General features: G+C 44.2%; 1 protein-coding gene across 5 annotated transcripts in view; it reads left to right on the forward strand.

Moving 5' to 3' along the window:
* EFHB (EF-hand domain family member B) overlaps positions 1 to 18,864 on the forward strand; it is a 67,525-nt gene that overhangs the window by 38,092 nt on the left and 10,569 nt on the right. For 3 of the 5 annotated variants that reach the window (XM_005906656.2, XM_070376978.1, XM_070376991.1), the window contains exons 7-10: positions 4,973 to 5,056; positions 5,650 to 5,717; positions 10,325 to 10,479; positions 18,611 to 18,818. In XM_005906656.2, the coding sequence (XP_005906718.2) occupies positions 4,973 to 5,056; positions 5,650 to 5,717; positions 10,325 to 10,479; positions 18,611 to 18,818 (515 nt within the window). The remainder of the gene's footprint in view (positions 1 to 4,972; positions 5,057 to 5,649; positions 5,718 to 10,324; positions 10,480 to 18,610; positions 18,819 to 18,864) is intronic. The other 2 variants (XM_070376972.1, XM_070376982.1) reach the window with 2 other exon arrangements.

Here is an 18,864-nt window from a genome sequence, read left to right on the forward strand (position 1 = left end):
GAAAATAAAGTCTCTCACTGTTTCCATTGTTTCCCCATCTATTTGTCATGAAGTGATGGGACCAGATGTCATCATCTTAGTTTTTTTAATGTTGAATTTTAAGGCAGCTTTTTCACTCTCCTCTTTGACTCTCATCAAGAGGCTCTTTAGTTCTTCTTCGCCTTCTGCCATAAGGGTGGTGTCATCTGCATATCTGAGGTTATTGATATTTCTCCCGGCAATCTTGATTCCAGCTTGTGCTTGGAGTTAAGCATATTCATTTACAGCTCATTTTTTTGTTTCTACCTTCTTCTTTTTCGTGTCATTTATTTTTAATTGAAGTTTAGAAAGAAAGAAAGTGAAATCGCTGAGTTGTGTCCGACTCTTTGCGACTTCATGGACCTGTAGCCCGCCAGGCTCCTCGGTCCATGGGATTCTCCAGGCAAGAGTACTGGAGTGGGGTGCCAGACCTTCTCCAGGGGATCTTACTGACCCAGGGATCAAGCCGGGGTCTCCGGCACTGCTGGCAGAGTCTTTACCGTCTGAGCCCCCGGGGAGCCCAGCTGAAGCATGGTTGGTTCATAGTGTTATGTTAGTCTCAGGTACTCAACAAAGGGACTCAGTGACACATAAATATGTGCGCATATAAAATATACATTCTTTCAGACTCTTTTCTATTGAAAGTTATTAGAAGGTATGGGGTATGGCTCCCTGTGCTACACAGGGCCTACAGTGTAGCATCGGGAACTATATTACCTGTTATTTATACTGGTTACCTATTTTGAATATAGTACGTAGTATGTATATGGCAATCCCCAGTTCCTCATTTATACCCCCGTTCCCCTTTGGCCACTGTTAAGCTTGTCTTCTGTGTCTGTGAGCCTATTTCTGTTTTGCTCACGTCTTAATGTGCTGTGCACTATTCAACGTACATTTGCCTTACTCTTAACTTTTAAGAGTTACTGGGGATATATACTTTTAAGGGATAAGTTCCTTCATAAAATTACCCGTATCTATATTCTGCTTATGACCTCTGGTCAGAAGAATCAGTTAAAATCTAGAAATGATAGACTCGTGTGTGTGTGTGTGTGTGAGTGGCACACAGACTTGACTGGTGAGGGAATGCGGTGAGGTGTGTCGTGATTACAGCTGTTGATTCTCTGACATGCACGGCTGCTCACAAATAGTTCCTGATTCTCCCAGCAACATGTTTTAGGCAGTGTTAGGCTGAGATGCGAGGGCTGCGTGGCTTAGAATCCTCCTTGTTGCCATCTGGCATGCTCCTATCAAGCCCTTGGAGCTGGTTTCAGATTGTTCACTTTATACGCTCAAAATATGGCCTTCAAACGGCCTTTGATTTATTCTGACTTTCCCCCATTGTTCTTTTTCTCTCTTTTGAACTAATGGGAAGTAAATAAAGAAATAAGAGATGAATTACGTTATCTTTCATCTTTTGTTTCTCCACAGTGTCGTTCTTCTGCAGAAGTTTTTTCAGCCCTGTATTTCTCCAGCACAGGAAATAGTTTTAAAAGCAAAAGGAGTTTAAGAATTTTAAGTTCACTGTTTTTAGTCTTAGCAAAACAATAGAGGTTTATTAATTTTAATGCTATTAAATAGTGGTGGTGTAATTTTACAGTTCTCAAAAGAAATTCTTACTCATTTAATCACAATGGTGGAAGTAGTGAAATTATATTACAGAAAATGAGCAAAATCAAATCAAATCACCCATAATCCTGTCACCTTAATTCAGCCTTTATTATCTTTTTCATTTATTTCTTTCTACTGTGGCTTCCTGTGTTGATTTTTGCATACCTTTTGTTTTGTTTTTGCATAACTTTAATCAGAGTGCAATTCCATTTTATATCCTGTTTTGGCTCTTAACATAAAATAATTTTATATGGCTGTGTATTCTTACTAAACAACATTTAGAATGCACACAGAGTGTGTTCTTGTTAATGTGACGTGATTAATCACCTTCCAGGACTGAACACTCAGATTCTTTTCTTTTTTTCCCCTTATAGTCAGTGAGACTACAAGCATTTTTATAAATATAATTTTTTCAGACTTTTAATTTTGTGGATTATCTCCTTATGATTGGTTTTCAGATGTGGATAAGAGGGTGAATATTTTTATGCTTTTTGAGTCATACTGCCAAAATATTTCTAAAAGAATTATCATCACTTGCTCTAGCAATCTGCAAGTGTTTTGCCATACTATTTGCCAATGTTAGATATTCTTTCTTTCTCTCTCTATATATAGATATGTATTTAAATATGTACTATGTTAAACATGATATTTTGTTGTTCTTTTTATTTCTTTTGTTACTGTAGAGTATAAGTTCTCCATATATTTGCTTACTAGTTGTAAGTTGCTTATATCCTTTGGTTATTAATTTCTTTAATGCTTACTTTTCTGTTATAAATCTTAGGAGTTATATGAATGATATTAACACTTTGGTTTTGTTTACTGAAAAATTTGTGTTACTTTTAAATCAAAATTTTGTATTCCATTACTTATCTTTACAAAGGAATATACATGATAAAAGGTTGAACACATAAAGCTTTCTTTTTAGCATATACTTTCTTTTGAAATTGGATTTAGTTTTTGATGATCCAAATGATCATGGCATTTTGCATAATGTACTCTGCATATGAGTTAAATAAGCAGGGTGGCAACATAGAGAGCCTTAACAATACACAATACTCCTTTCCCAATTTGGAACCAGTCTGTTGTTCCATATCAAGTTCTAACTGTTGCTTTTTGACCAGCATACATATTTCCCAGGAGGCAGGTGAGGTGGTCTGGTATTCCCATCGCTTTAAGAATTTTCCATAGTTTGTTGTGATCCATACAGTCAAAGGCGTTTGCATAGTCAGTTAAGCAGAAGCAAATATTTTTCTGGAACTCTCGTGCTTTTTTGATGATCCAACTGATGTTGGCAAATTGATCTCTGTTCCTCTGCCTTTTCTAAATCCAGCTTGAACATCTGGAAGTTCACGGTTCATGCACTTTTGAAGCCTGGCTGGGAGAATTTTGAGCATTAGTTTGCTAGTATTTGAGATGAGTGCAATTGTGCAGTAGCTTGAGCATTCTTTGGCATTGACTTTCTTAGGGATTGGAATGAAAACTGACCTTTTCCAGTCCTGTGGCCACTGCTGAGTTTTCCAAATTTGCTGACATATTGAGTGCAGCACTTTCACAGCATCATCTTTTAGGATTTGAAATAGCTCAGCTGGAATTTCATCACCTCCTCTAGCTTTGTTCATAGTGATGCTTCCTAAGGCCCACTTGTCTTCTCGTTCCAGGATGTCTGGCTCTAGGTGAGTGATCGCACCATCGTGATTATCTGAGTCATGAGGATCTTTTTTGTATAGTTTCTCTGTGTATTCTTGCCATCTCTTCTTAATATCTTCTTCTTCTGTTAGGTCCATACCATTTCTGTCCTTTATTGAGCCCATCTTTGCTTGAAATGTTCCCTTGCTACCTCTAATTTTCCTGAAGAGATCTCAAACACAGCTTTGGCTCCGTCTCTGGGTGCTGGTGTGCACAAGGTTTGTTGAGTCCTCCAAGTGTCTCTGTTGGGTATGGGGTTTGATTCGAAACATGATTTCACCCCTCCTACTGTCTTGCTGGGGCTTCTCATGTGCTCTTGGATGTGCGGTATCTTTTTTTGCTGGGATCCAACATTCTCCTGTCAACGGTTTTTCAGCAGTGAGTTGTAATTTTGGAGTTCTTGCAGGAGATGACTGCACGTCCTTCTACTCCGCCACACCTTTCTGCTCCTTGTTTCTGGTGAGCTGGAGTTTGCTGCTCAGGTTGGACTCAGCCCGGGTTCCGCGTCTCTGGCTGGCCAGGGAGGAGCCCGCAGAGGAGCACTGGTCTGAGCGGGCAGGTGCGGGGTCGGCGGGCACCAGGGAAGCAGGGCTCTGGGCTGGATCAGCGCCGCTGGGGAGGGCCACGCTGGGCTGAAAGTGCCGCGCCAGGAGACCGAGCTGCGCACCACCTCCGACTCGCTCTCCTTCTAAAATGACCAGTTTCACTCTCCAGAGTATGGATGAAGCCAGGCTGGATGAAGCACAAGCTGGGATCAAGATTGCTGGGAGAAATATCAGTAACCTCAGATATGCAGGTGACACCACCCTTATGGCAGAAAATGAAGAACTAAAGAACCTCTTGATGAAAGTGAAAGAGGAGAGTGAAAAAGTTGGCTTAAGACTCAACATTCAGAAAACTAAGATCATGGCATCCGGTCCCATCACTTCATGGCAGATAGATGGGGAAACAGTGAGAGACTTTAATTTTGGGAGCTCCAAAATCACTGCAGATAGTGACTGCAGCTATGAAATTAAAAGACACATGCTTCTTGGAAGAAAAGCTTGACCAACCTAGATAGCATATTAAAAAGCAGAGACATTACTTTGCCAACAAAGGTCCGTGTAGTCAAGGCTATGGTTTTTCCAGAGGTCATGTATGGATGTGAAAGTTGGACCACAAAGAAAGCTGAGTGTTGAAAAATTGATGCTTTTGAACTGTGGTGTTGGAGAAGACTCTTGAGAGTCCCTTGGACTGCAAGGAAATCCAACCAGTCCATGCTAAGGGAAATCAGTCCTGAATATTCACTGGAAGGACCGATGTTGAAGCTGAAACTCCAATACTTTGGCCACATGATGTGAAGAACTGACTCATTGGAAAAGACCCTGATGCTGGGAAAGATTGAAGGCGAGAGGAGCAGGGGTTGACAGAGGATGAGATGGGTGGATGGCATCACCGACTCCATGGAAATGAGTTTGAGCAAGCTCCGGGAGTTGGTGATGGACAGGGAAGCCTGGCATGATGCAGTCCATGGGGCTGCAAAGAGTCGGAGACGACTGCGTGCGACTGAAATGAGTTGCACTGACCCAAATAAAACTATGGTATTCTTCACTATATGTATATTTGGTAGCCAATAATACTTTGGGTAATACACACACCTGACAATTTTCTAATTTTATAGGAAAAGAGGAGCTAAGATTGTATCCAAGAGAGTTGATGATTTCAAAGAAAAGTTTCAACATAGACTTGGAAGAGTTTTAGATCCGTAAGTTCATGAGTAACTTAAAACTGATGATGTTTTTGGATCAAATTTACAAAGTACTCCTGTCATAAATTTTGCTTTGTGTTCTATTAGAGTCTATCAGTTGAATAAGAATCATCCTTTTGTGTTAATCAGGGAACCCTGTTAGCCTCCTAAGAGCTTGGGGTTCCAGAAAAGTACTGAGTCTCCAAAAGGGAGAGGGCATTTGGAAAAGAAAGAGGAAGAATTTTATATAAACCTTTATTTCTAGGATCTCAGAAATTTAACTTACTGTGTTACGTTTTCCTCTCCTCTCTCTCTCTCGAGAGAGAGTATGTTTGTATACATGCATGCTTCCATAATTCTACTTTGGGACCATGTTCTGTTTTTTCTTTTTCCATCTGGGCCTTTTCACTGAAAGCCAGTGAAAGCATTCAGCCGTTGCTAATGTGAGTTGGAGATTAGAGAAAAGATCTGTTGGAGAACTTCTGTTTGATCTTTATAGTTTGGTTATAGGAGAAAATATAGGTGATTAAAAACGTATGGAAAACATATTTTAAATTCCAGGGATGCCATGTGGTGGGAATTTTCACTAAAGAAACTTTTTTCTTTGATAGCATTGCGGAAACAATGAATGTTCCCCCAGACCACACATTTGGGGCTTGTCTCCGTCCTGAGGACTATGGTAAATATACAGTTTTTTTTTCAAAAGCAAACAGACAAAATCCTGCCCCCCCCCACCCCACTGCCCAAATTATGCAGTGAAGTTCACCATCTCCTTCTCTCAAAGCTTCCAATTTTAAAGGCTTAAAATATTATATTAACATTAATGAGAACAATTTGTAGCACAAGAAAGAAGCAACATTGTCCTATTATATTTGAAACAGGTACAGTTTAAAGTCCTGGTAATGAATTCCTTAAGTGTAGTTAAGGCTTAGAATTTTATTTAGAATATAAATAAAGCCTATATTAAACAATCAAAAGTGAACTGAGGCAACTTTTTAATGAATTCAAATATCGTACCGGATCCTTGCACTCAAAATGTGGTTGCAGACAGGCAGTGTTGGTGTCCCCGTAAGGCTCTTAGAGGTGCAGACTCCCGGGTTCTACCCTCAGACCTCCTGGATCAGAAATGGCATTTTCACAACATTCCCAGATGAACTGTAGGGGCATTCAGGTTCCAGAAAGCACTGTACAACCACACACTGAAGAACCACTCTTCCCACCAGGCGATCAACGAAACAGTCTGTGAAGAAGTGGAAGAAACTTACCAGGGTCTTGTCTTTAGTGGTGCTAAGTGAGCTCAGTAGCAGCCTTCCCCAGGCAAAACTATTTGAAAGCTTATTAGGATTGAGCTGTATATTAGTGGTTTTCAAAATATAGTTTGCAGTCTACCTGCATTAAAATCACCCATAGAGTTATAGAGTTTATTAAATATGGATTCCTGGGACCCATGCCCAGATAATTCTGATTCAGTAGGCTCTCAAGTACACACTACGGAGAAGGCAATGGCACCCCACTCCAGTACTTTTGCCTGGAAAATCCCATGGATGGAGGAGCCTGGTAGGCTGCAGTCCATGGGGTCATTAAGAGTCGAACAGGACTGAGCGAGTTCACTTTCACTTTCCACTTTCATGCATTGGAGAAGGAAATGGCAACCCGCTCCAGTGTTCTTGCCTGGAAAATCCCAGGGACGGTGGAGCCTGATGGGCTGCCGTCTATGGGGTCGCACAGAGTCAGACATGACTGAAGCGACTTAGCAGCCGCAGCAGCAGCAAGTACACTAAATTATAGGAACCTCCCAGGTGGCTGGTAAAGAACCCATGTGCCAATGCAGGAGACAGAAGAGACATGGGTTTGATCCCTGGAGGAGGGCATGGCAATCCACCCCAGTATTCTTGCCTGGAGAATCCCATGGACAGAGGAGCCTGGGGGGCTATACAGCTCATAGGGTTGCAAAGAATCAGACACGACTGAAACGACTTAGAACACGCACTGAAAGGGTGTTAGCTAAAGTCTGCTCACTAACAAGTAAAATAAATACTTATTTGCTAATGCAACATGATGTTCTAAGCATGGTGAGTCACCACAGTAGGAGATCATACTTTGTTTAGATCAACTGTTATGTGTTTAATGGATGTCTGCCCATCTTAGAGGCTCTGGTAAGGAGTGATTTAGGAAATCCATCAGTTAGTCTGAAAAACAAGTAGATAATCATGGTCAGCTGCCTACTGGAGGGCAGTTTCATGCTGGGGGTGCCCCAGCTTGCTGTCTGTTTGGTGCCTGGGGTCTTGTGCACAGTGCATTGTTTTCCAGGTATTTATAGCATGAATCAATGAATCCAACACATAGTTTATCATGCTGAGAGTGAAACACAGACAAAGTTTCTAATGCCCTCCTCCAGGGATTGAACCTGTGTCTCTTCTGTCTTCTGCATTGGCACGTGGGTTCTTTACCACTAGGGCCACCTGGGAAGTTCCTAAAATTTAGTGTACATGAGAGCCTATCGAATCAGAATTATCTGGGCATGGATCCCAGGAACCGGCATATCTAATAAACTCTATGGGTGATTTTAATGCAGTTGAGCTACGTGATAAATTGAGTGACAAGATAGTGTTATAAAATGAAAATGAAGAACACCGCCATTAATAGTTTATAAAGTATGTATGTGTCAGCAGCAGCCTTGGCAGCATACGCTGTAACTGGGAAAGAGGACTCAGTCCTCTCTGGACTTTTCACGGAGCTCACGGATGCACACAGACTAACCCTAACTGTCCCTTGTGACTGCTGTTAGGGTTAATTCACGGTGTCTGTTCTGCGGAAAGTTTCAGGGTCTGCCTGCTTCTGAGGACACGTAGGTTTTTCTACTGGATCTGGATTACTCCCTTCCTCTTGCTTGGGGAAATAAAGGCAACGACACAAAGAATGCCTCATCCCCGGGCCTGGGGTTGTTGGTTCTGTTAATGTGCCTCTGGGAAGAGGGCCCGGGCTGCGTGCAGCTCCCAGAATGCACCCGGGCAGGGGTGACTGAGGGTACACCCAGGGCAGGCGGGCAGCGGGGCATCACGGGAGCTGGTGGGGCAGGGTGCATCACGGGAGCTGGTCGAGGGCAGGGTGCATCATGGGAGCTGGTGGGGCAGGGTGCATCACGGGAGCTGGTGGGGCAGGGTGCATCACGGGAGCTGGTCGTGGGCAGGGGGCCGCCGCGGAGCTGGCCTGGCTTCTCTCACGTCCTTGGTGTGGTGGTGAAGGCGTTAGTCTCTCCGAGGGCCAGAGCTTGTACTCCGGATTTCAGCTCTTCAGCGATGGGTCTTGAGTAGTCTTCAGTGATTTGCCATGAGCTTCATAAGTATTCTCCCAGGGCCGGGCTGGAAGAGAGTGTCAGCCTGTGTCTCACCCACAGGCTGACCATTCAATAGTTATTTTTGGATGTTAATGTAGATGGAAGGCCTCTCAAGATAAAAACAAAAAACAAAACCAACTCAACCAAGGGCCGTCTTGTGGAAAAGCCGGGGAGCAGGGCTTCCTTATACAGAACAGCCCCCAGGGGATTGACATCAGGGGAAGAAATGTGGAGGGGAAGAGCAGCCATGCTTATTTGTCAGAAATCACCCCTCACCCAACCACTTCGATTGCCTCTCCAAGAGCCTTACTCGGGTTTTGCCCACTTTAGGATGGTCTGATGGACGCTGACTCCATTTCAGATTATCTTCGTCTGAGCACTTGCCCTGTTTCTGAAACCAGCACTGGTGGCAGGCATTCACGCATACGAGTAAGGGTCTACCCTTAGAAAGGAGGCTTTTATCAGAATATGCAGGATTAACTCCTGACTTTATAATAAACTTAGAGGTGCTACTAACACCTATTAAAAGAGACCCTCGAGAGACCCTAATAATATAAAGCCTTGCACAAAGTAGGTGTAAATATTAGTTGCTTTGAAGTGCAGGCAAATTTGCAATTTTTTCAGTTTTTAAACATTGAAGTATAGTTGATTTAAAATATTTCTGCTGTATAAGCACAGTGATACAATTATGTGTATATACACACATATATATGTATATATTTAAAATTCTCCGTTGTGGTCTGTCACAGGGTTCTGACCAGACTTCCCTGTGCTGTATAGTCGGGCCTTGTTGTGCATCCACCCTATGTATAATAGTTTGCACCTGCCGATCCCAACCCGTCCCTCCCCACCTCGCCCTGGGCACAGCCCATCTGTTCTCTGTGTTTGTGATTCTATTTCTGTTTCATGGGTAGGTTAGTTTGTGTCATATTTTAGGTTCCTCATACAAATGGTATCAGACGGGGTTTGTCTTTCTCCTTCTGACTTACATCACTTAGTATGATAATCTCTGGTTGCATCCATCAGTGTTGCAATTTAAATTAACCTACCCAGGATATCACAGCCAGTTGCCAGTAAAAGCAGGAAGGGTGGGGTAGAGGCCATGGGGGAAAAGAACAGAGGGAGAGGTTTCTTCTGGTGACATCCACCAAACCATCATATCTGAAGCAACATGGTCGCCTCTTGTTTGATGTCTGTCACCATAAACATGCCAAGGAATGGGGTTTAGAGGCAGTGTGAATATACTTTGTGTCATAATTCAACAAAGTTCCTTTAAATCATGAAAGAAAAGTGAAAGCAAGGCTGGGCTCTGGGGGTTGCAGCTGGTGGATTGGAGGGGTTGTTACTGGCGGTTGTGGGTCAGGACTCGGTTAATGGACTGTGGATGGAGGCAGGTCTCCCGTGCTGGTCACAGAGAAGCAGGACTGAGAAGTGGAGACTTGATGAGCAGAGTGAAGGCGGAATGGAAACTCACACTAAGGAGGAGCAGGGAACTCGTGCCCAGCTTTCACAAGGCTTCCCAGGGGTCCAGTGGCCCGAAGGCACACAGAGTGACCGGCACATGGAATCAGCCCCAGCTTTCAGATCTCGGCCTTGTAGACAAATGTCTACATTTGTCTGCCTGTCTCTTTAGACAGGCAAGAGCTTTGCTGTCTTAAGAGAGGACTTGATAGCTGAGTGGGCTCATGATTCTCTCATAAAATTCATTTATTCAGATTTTTTTCATTGAATGGAGAAGTGGCATATAGCAGAAGTATTCATTTTCATCAATTACTGTGTACACTTTTTCTTTTTTTAATACAAAAGGGTTTTCTGTCATGCTGCTTGATAGTCTTGGCGTTAGGTCTTTTCATTCACAGGAGTTGCTAGGTCTCTCTCTCTTTTAGGATGTGAATAATAGTGACAGACTTTACATTCAGATAAAAGACTTTTCTTTCCCTCTTCAATAGGAGTTGGTGATCTCATCCACAGAAGGCTTCCGGGGGAGTATCTGCGAGGCAAGGACAGGCAGCGAGGCCTCGTAGCAGCAGTGCGGCACCACTTGAAGAAAGTTAACTACCAGAACTTTGACACTCTGCTGGCAGCCTTCAGGCACTATGACAAGGCCAGTAGTGAAGGGGAGAGTTTTGGTCTATGCGTGGGCTTACAGGTCCAGCAGGCTGGTGTAGATCAGGATCACATTTGCCGTACACCAGAAACTAATACGACGTCGTGAATCAACTATTTACACGGGCGTGTAAAACTGTTTACTAAAATAGGTGGTGGTGGGCTGGATTTGATCTTGGCTCCCCTGGTGGCTCAGATGGTAAAGAATCTGCCTGCAATGTAGGAGACCCAGGTTCAATCCCTAGGTCAGGAAGATCCCCTGGAGAAAGGAATGGCTACCCACTTCATTATTCTCGCCGGGAGAACTCTATGGACAGAGGAGACTGGCGGACTATAGTCCATGAGATTGCAAAGAGTTGGACATGACTGAGTAACTCACACACACCCACACCCACACACACACACGTACAGGACATAGTTCCCTGTGCTGTACAGTAAGTCCCTGTTGTTTATCTACTTTCTATATAGTAGCTTGTTAATCCCCAGCCCCTGATTTATCCCTCCCCCGCCTCCTCTCCCCTTTGGTAGCCATAAGTTTGTTCTCTTTGTCTGTGAGTCTGTTTCTCTTTGGTGGATAAGCTCATCTGTGTCGTGTTTTAGATTCCACATATAAGTGGCATCATACTGTACTTCTCTTTTTCTGCCTGACTTACTTTAGTTGGTATAATCATCTCTAGGCCCATCCATGTTGCTGCAGATGGCACTGTTTCATTCTTTTTCCGTGGCTCAGTGGCATTGCACTGTACGCGCACACCGCACCTTCATCCACTCCTCTGTTGATGGACGCTTAGGTGGTTCCCACGTCCTGGCTGCTGTAGACAGTGCTGCGGTGAACACTGGGGTACATGCATCTTTTTGAATTAGAGTTGCCTCTGGTATATGCCCAGGAGTGGGATTGCCAGAGTACATGCATGTGCCCATGTGTTTTAAGTATCGTCTGTGGCTGATTTGCAGCTACACATGCAGAGTAGTGCATCAGAGACTGAATAGACTTTTTGGCCCTTGTCAGAAAAAGTTTGCTGACTCCTGGAATTGATCTGTGTTGTCAAAATAAGGTTCTTTAACCACCAGCATTGTTACTTGGGGAGATACTAGAAATGCACTTTCTAAGGCCCACCTCACACATACTGAATTAGGAACTTGGGATTGGGGTCTAGTGATTGTGTTCTAACAAACTCCTCAGTGATTCTGCTGTGTGTTCAGGTTTGAGAACCACTCTTAAAGATCATTAAACTGGAGTGTGCTGGGAACGTGGGGGATGGACAGTCTCTGCCTCACTCTGAACTTGCACACATGGTACCACCAGTCTGGTCTCAGTCAAGCTTAGAACACGTCTTCCCACGGGGATCAGGTGTGGTTTCAGTGTTTGAGAGAGCAAGGTCATTCCATTTTCAAGCTACTCTAAAAATTTTATGCTTTGAACAAATCAGATCGATGTGGGGCTGTGTAATTACCCGACATCATTTTAGGCCATCTCAGCATTTACCAAGCTGCACCGCCTTTGGCTTGCACTTAGGAGTCCTACTACACCAATGTGAAACGTGGCAGACTTTGTATTCGTATGCCCATGCGGCTGTTATTTTCGTCACATACATCCTTCTTATAAGGAAACCCAGTCTTTCTAGAGCAAATAACCATGCTTTGTGTAAGTATCTGGTTCGTTCTTACCTCTTGTGCAGCATGAATTTTGTACTGATTGTACATAACTTTTTGTCTTGGCCACCAGCAAGCGTAGAGCCAACCCAGAGAAACACGTCTAGTTTGTGAACGTGATCTGACAGCATACATTCTGTGCGCTCTTCTGGCTTCAGGTTTCATCTTATTTCATTCCAAATTTATTTTTCTCTTTGCCTTGATTTCTTTTTTTTTTTTTTTGCTCTCTTTGTACTTATTTTTCTAGGCAGCTTCAAAACCATTTTAGAATGAGTCTAAAACAGACAAATAAAAGCTCATAAAGAAAGCTGTGATGATGTAACACTTCATCATCTTGACAGAAGAAAAGAAAGAACAGAATGATTTTAGTTTATCTCAAAGGGAAAAGATGATATTCTTATCTCCCTTCTGATGTTGAGTACAGTTTTAGGAAAGTGACACTTCACACTTTTTATTTTATAAAAAAATCTTGATCACTCATTGGCTAATTCATTTTAAGCCCGTTCATTTTATTTTAGATTAGGGGGTCTGTGTGTCTGTGGTGTACTGATGAATAAAACGTGGGTTAAATATCTCATTTAAGTTTATACTAATTATGTTGGGACAAATGCCAGTCATCAACATTTCTCACAAAGTTGTGTTTAAAGAAAGTATTCAGCTGTTTCTCTGATTTTTAATAAAGTCTGATCGCTATCTACAGGTAATTTAAAAAGTATTCTTTAGAATTAAATGCACAGGTGGAAACATATATGTTTTAAAAATTTTTATTGAAGTATAGTTGTTTTCCAATGTTGTGTTTGTTTCTGCTGTATAGCAAAGTGAATCAGCTATTAATCTAATCTAATATATATATTATATATATATATATATCCCTTCTTTTTGGATTTCCTTCCCATTTAGGTCACCACAAAGCACTGAGTAGAGTTCCCTGTGCTGCACAGTAGCTTCTCATTAGTTATCTATTTTATCCATGGTACCAATAGTGTAAATGTGTCAATCTTAATCTCCCAATTCATCCCCCTCCCCTCTTGGTATCGATACGTTTGTCCTCGGTGTCTGTGTCTATATGTCTGCTTTGCAAATAAGTTCATCTGCACTATTTTTCTAGATTCCACATAAAAGCGATATTATACAGTATTTGTTCTTCTCTTTCTGACTTACTTCACTCTGTATGACATCTCTACGTCCATCCACATCTTTGCAAATGGCACTGTTTCATTTCTGAACAAGTCTATTTTTAACTGTATTGAACTCCAAGTATCTAGATGATGACACTGGAGAATCCACACGCTAGTGACGTGAATAAGGGGACTTGCAGGATGCGCAGTGCTCTCCTTTCTGAAAATTCTTCATTTTACATGTAATTATAGGCAAGACGATCATCTTAATAGCTGTTGATTATTTTAGTGAACCACCAGGCACATTCCTTATGATAAAATTAAATTAAGCAGGGAGAAAATTACTGAGAATTCTTCAATGCTGATACACCTTTTAAATAGTTAACTGTTAACATGCACGGCACAGAGCTCAGGGTCCTTGAGGAGCTTTTTTCTGCAAGGGTAATATGATGGGGGTCTTCCTGGTGCAGCTGTAGGATGGTTTTTGATTGTTTGAATCTTATATTGTTGAGTGCCCAGATTTAATTTAATTGAGAAGCAAAACAAAACAGAACAAATAAACTGTGATTTCTTAAATGAATCTTCTTGGCTTAGAGGATTAATTCTGTTATTTGCTGAACACTCATAGTACATCAAATATTATTCCAGATAATGTGCAGGCTTTTTACTCAGGGAATGTAAAATCTAGAAGGGAAAAAAAAAGAAACACAAAGACTCATCATGTCCAAGAATGTCACAGCAGAGTCTTAGATTTTCAAAATTTGTATGTGTAATTCCAACTCCTTTTATTCTAATTATTATCCAGGAAGTAGCTGAGATGGGAAGATTCCTTTTAGGGAACAGTTCCGTCAGTGACAACATAGGTCTACTCAGATGTGTGAGCCAGGAGCTGGGGAGGAAGGGAGATGGCTTTGAGAAGGCAGTCCCAAGGCTCAGCCGTGGGTGCCTGGGGGCAGGGAGGGCTCACTGAGTGTCTGGACTGACGGCTCATCGCTGAGGAGCCTCTGTGCTCTAAGCCGTGCCACCGCCAGGCTGAAAATGGGCCGGAAGGCAGAGCGCATGACTCAGATGCACTCCATGGGCCGCGCTCCTGTGACTGGAGCTGGCTCACTGGCCTGAAATAGCGACTCCATGACTTGAAGACGTGTCAGCAGCGACAGGCGCCGCCAGCAGCTCTGGGAGGGGACACAGGTTCACGTCGTCAGTGTGGCCGGAGCGGGGGCAGTGCCTCGTGCGCGGCGCGTCTCTCGCCGCGAGACAAACGGGTCCGCTGGCGGCCGGAGTCGCGAGTTCGGCATGTGGTGGCAGCCTCTGCTCAGGCCGGTGGCTTTACTTGGCTCCCAGTCTGATGGTAACTGTACTGCCATGTCTGGTGCAAGGACGGATCCCGGCAGTGACGGTGGCCCCCTGGGTGGTTCAGGCTCCATCTGAAGCTTGATTCCAGCCATCCTTACAGGAGGATGGACCCTCATCACGGGCAGCTGTATGAATTAATTGGATGGTTCACTCAGCAGCTGTGATTTGTTTCCATGGTTTTCTTTTTTAAAAATTTCTATTGGGGTAGAGTTGATTTATAATGTGTTAGTTTCAGGTGTTAACGTGTTCAGGTTGGAGGAGGAAATGGCACCCCACTCCAGTGTTCTTGCCTGGAGAATCCCAGGGACAGAGGAGCCTAGTGGGCTGCCATCTATGGGGTCACACAGAGTCGGACACGACTGAGGCGACTTAGCAGCTTAGCAGCAGCAGCAGTGTCAGCTGTACAGCAAAGTGAATCAATTATACACAGTCACGTATCCACTCGTTTTTAGATTCCTTTCCACATAGGCCATTACAGAGGACTGAGTAGAGTTCCCTGTGCTATGTAGTAGGTCCTTATTATCTATGTTATATGCAGTAGTAAATTCAAGTTCAATCCCTGGGTCGGGAAGACCCTTGGAGGAGGGCATGGCAACCCCCTCCAGTATTCTTGCCTGGACAGTGGAGCCTGGCGGGCTACAGTCCACAGGGTCACAAAGAGTCAGACATGACAGGAGTGACTTGGCACACACACAGTGTGTATGTCATTCTCAGTCCCCAGTTTATCTCTTTGCCTCCATCACCTGGGAACCAAAAGTTGGTTTTCTACATTCCTGACTCTACTTCTGTTTTGTAAATAAGTTCATTTGTAGCTCCTCCTTTTGTTTAGATACCACATATAAGTGGTATCATATATTTGTCTTTCTGTGTCTGATTCACTTCACTCAGTATGACAATCTCTAGGCCCATCCATGCTGCTACAAACATGGCATTATTTTGTTCTTTTTTGTTGCTGAGCAATATCCCATTGAATATATGTGCCATAGATTCTTTATCCATTCCTCTGTTGATCTATAGATCTCTGACTCGAAAAGACGTGTCTTTAATCTTCCAATCTGTAGTTTTCCATGTGGCAACCAAAACACTGGCAACAATTCAAGAGTCAGCAAAAATATACAGGTTCAAGGGGAGTGCTGGCTGGAACCATGAAAATAAACTTGAGTTCCACCAACCGATGGAGAAGGAAATGGCTACTCACTCCAGTACTCTTGGCTGGAAAAATCCCATGAACAGGAGGAGCCTGATAGGCTGCTAAGAGTCAGACATGACTGAATGACTTCACTTTCACGCATTGGAGAAGGAAATGGCAACCCACTCCAGAGTTCTTGCCTGGAGAATCCCAGGGACGGGGGAGCCTGGTGGGCTGCTGTCTCTGGGGTCGCACAGAGTCGGACATGACTGAGGCGACTCAGCAGCAGCAGCAGTCCACCCACCGAGGAGAGTGACTGCTTGTTTTGCTCCTTCATAGCTCTCACTGAGGTTGAAAGCCACAGCAGACCAGTGAGGACCCTGGGTTTCAGGTTCATGAAACCCTTATTCATAGAGACTTGCAGTTCAAAGGGTCTTGAGAGCTGTGAGGCCCCAAAGGTCCTAGCTTGTCTCCCTGTGGCTTCTGGTCAGAAGGGCCAGAACATGCCCCAGACGGGTATGGAGAGCAGCAACACAATTATGCATCCAGCAGTGGAAGCCACAGAAATGATGCACCTGGAACCTTCCTTCTCCATTTTGAACAAACCCTGCCTAACCCCCACCAGCGGATTCCTGACACCTCTGCTTGTTACAGACTGAGTGAGATGAGAGCTTTGGCACCCACAGCCTATGAAGCCATAGCAGTTTGAGTCCCTGCCCCCTGAAGTTGCACAGATACCTCTGGCCGGTAGTCCCCCTGGGGACGAGGGGACTTTGGCTCACCCCTCACACCTTTGGCTCAACGTCCTCCGTGTTTTTGCTGACTGTATAGAGCTTCTCCATCTTTGGCTGCAAAGGATATAATCACTCTGATTTCGGTGTTGACCATCTGGTGACGTCCACGTGTAGGACTTTGTCCATGTGAGCAGACTTTGGCTTACACCAAGTCAACGTCCTCCTTAGAACAGCTGGGTTTTGAGTGTGGGGAGGGAGAAATAAAGGATGCAGAGGCAGAAGTGGCTCTGTCCTTGGTAAGAAGCATTTATTTTCATTATCACCACCATCTATTTTAGTTTGGGGGACCCTTGATTCAACAGCCATCCCCCTGGTCCCCCCATTGCTTTTGTTAGGACTGTGGGGTCTGCATTTTTTGTTGACTTGGGCATGCAGCAGAGAATTTCATAAAGCAGTCTGCTTTATCCAGGACATTGCAGTTCCCTGCCAAGATAATATATTTTACATCCTAATTCTGTTTCAACAGAAGGGTTAGGATCGTTATCCAGGCCTGTGGGTCTAGCTGCAGGAATTTATCTAGAATTCATCTGGAATTCACTGGGTCAGTTTCTCATTTTCCAAGGGATTGCCTTCGTGAGCATTGTGACTCCAACTCTGGGCCTAGGAGCCGAATGCTAGTCAGTGAGTCACTCATGGTTTCCCTTGGGAGTTTATCTATCTCAGGGAAGTCTCTCCAGAGGGCAAAGCTCCCTTGTGGCAGCTGGCAGGGAGGCTTGGACCTTTCACAGTCAGCGGGCAGGTGTATTTAAGGTGGGCTTGACAGGCTGCAGCAGGGCTAAGTGGTAAGACGCCCGGCTCTGGCCATTCCTCCTTAACAAGCATCCCATGCTCCAGGTCCTCACCCCTCGAAGTGTAGCCAGTTTTGCCTACTACTACTAAGTCACTTCAGTTGTGTCCAACTCTGTGCGACCCCATAGATGGCAGCCCACCAGGCTCCACCGTCCCTGGGATTCTCCAGGCAAGAACACTGGAGTGGGCTGCCATTTCCTTCTCCAATTCATGAAAGTGAAAAGTGAAAGCGAAGTCGCTGTTGTGTCCGACTCTTCGAGACCCCATGGACTGCAGCCTACCAGGCTCCTCTGTCCATGGGATTTTCCAGGCAAGAGTATTGGAGTGGGGTGCCAGTGCCTTCTCCAAGTTCTGCCTACAGCCTTTCTAAATTTCCCTTTCCTGCTTTGCAGCTCACCTTAAGTGCTTCTGTCTTTAACTGTTGTCTGAAACTGGTGGAAACTGCCCCTCTTGCCCAGGGGAGTGTTAATAGCTAGAGTGCGGCGGGATCTTAGATCCTTGACCAGGAATTGAACCCATGTTCCCTTCAATGGAAGAAGTGTGGAGTCTTAACTGCTCACTGTGCCGCCAGGGAGTTCCCCAGAGGCAGCTGTCTTTGAACCCACCTCCCTGTGCTTGGCCTGCATCCACTTGCCACTTTCTCCTCTTTATCAGGCAGTGGCCTGGAGGACCATGGGCTGCCCAGTTGGAACCAGAGGTTTTCAAAGCTTTGGAAGCATGGAAAGTTGTAGGACGTTGTGGGAAGTATACAGTGCTGGTCACATGAGATGTCCAGCGTGGATCATGCTTGGGCCTATTCCACCAGAGTGTAGGCAGCATGATTTAAAGACAAAGATCCTAAAATGAACAAAGGGTTGAAATTACTGGGTACATATCAGATGGACACAATGAGGACCAATCTCGCTTAAAGACTGACTCTTCTTATGTGAAAAAAAAAAAAAAATAGGGGGCTTCCCTGGTGGCTCAGACAGTAAAGCGTCTGCCTGCAATGTGGGAGACCCGTGTTGGATTCCTGGGTCAGGAAGATCCCCTGGAGAAGGAAATGGCAATCCACTCCAGCACTCTTGCCTGGAAAATCCCATGGACGGAGGAGCCTGAGAGGCTACAGTCCATGGGGTCGCAAAGAGTCGGACAAGACCGAGCGACTAGCAACTACTACGTGAAAAATAAGACAGATTCTTGGAATTTATGTGATAGACTTTTTTTTTCTCAAGGGAAATAACAGACATTGCCCACTTCCGCTCTTGAAGACAATGCTCACATCACCTTTTCTTGCTTTGTGTCTAACAGAAGGGAGATGGGGCGATAGACAAAGCTGAGCTTCAGGAAGCGTGTGACCAGGCCCACTTGCACTTAGACGAGAAGCTCCTGGACCAGCTATTTGAATACTGTGATGTGGATAAAGACGGGCTGATTAACTACCTCGAATTTGTGAATTTTCTTACCTGGAAAGATAAAACCCCCCTTAAAGAGTATGAAGAGAGGGTCCTCATTAAAGGTATTTAATTTTTGAAGGTTTGCTAAATTCTTAAATGTACTTACAT

This window comes from Bos mutus, chromosome 1 (genome assembly GCF_027580195.1).
Source record: "Bos mutus isolate GX-2022 chromosome 1, NWIPB_WYAK_1.1, whole genome shotgun sequence".
In the NCBI taxonomy this organism is placed as follows: domain Eukaryota; kingdom Metazoa; phylum Chordata; class Mammalia; order Artiodactyla; family Bovidae; genus Bos; species Bos mutus.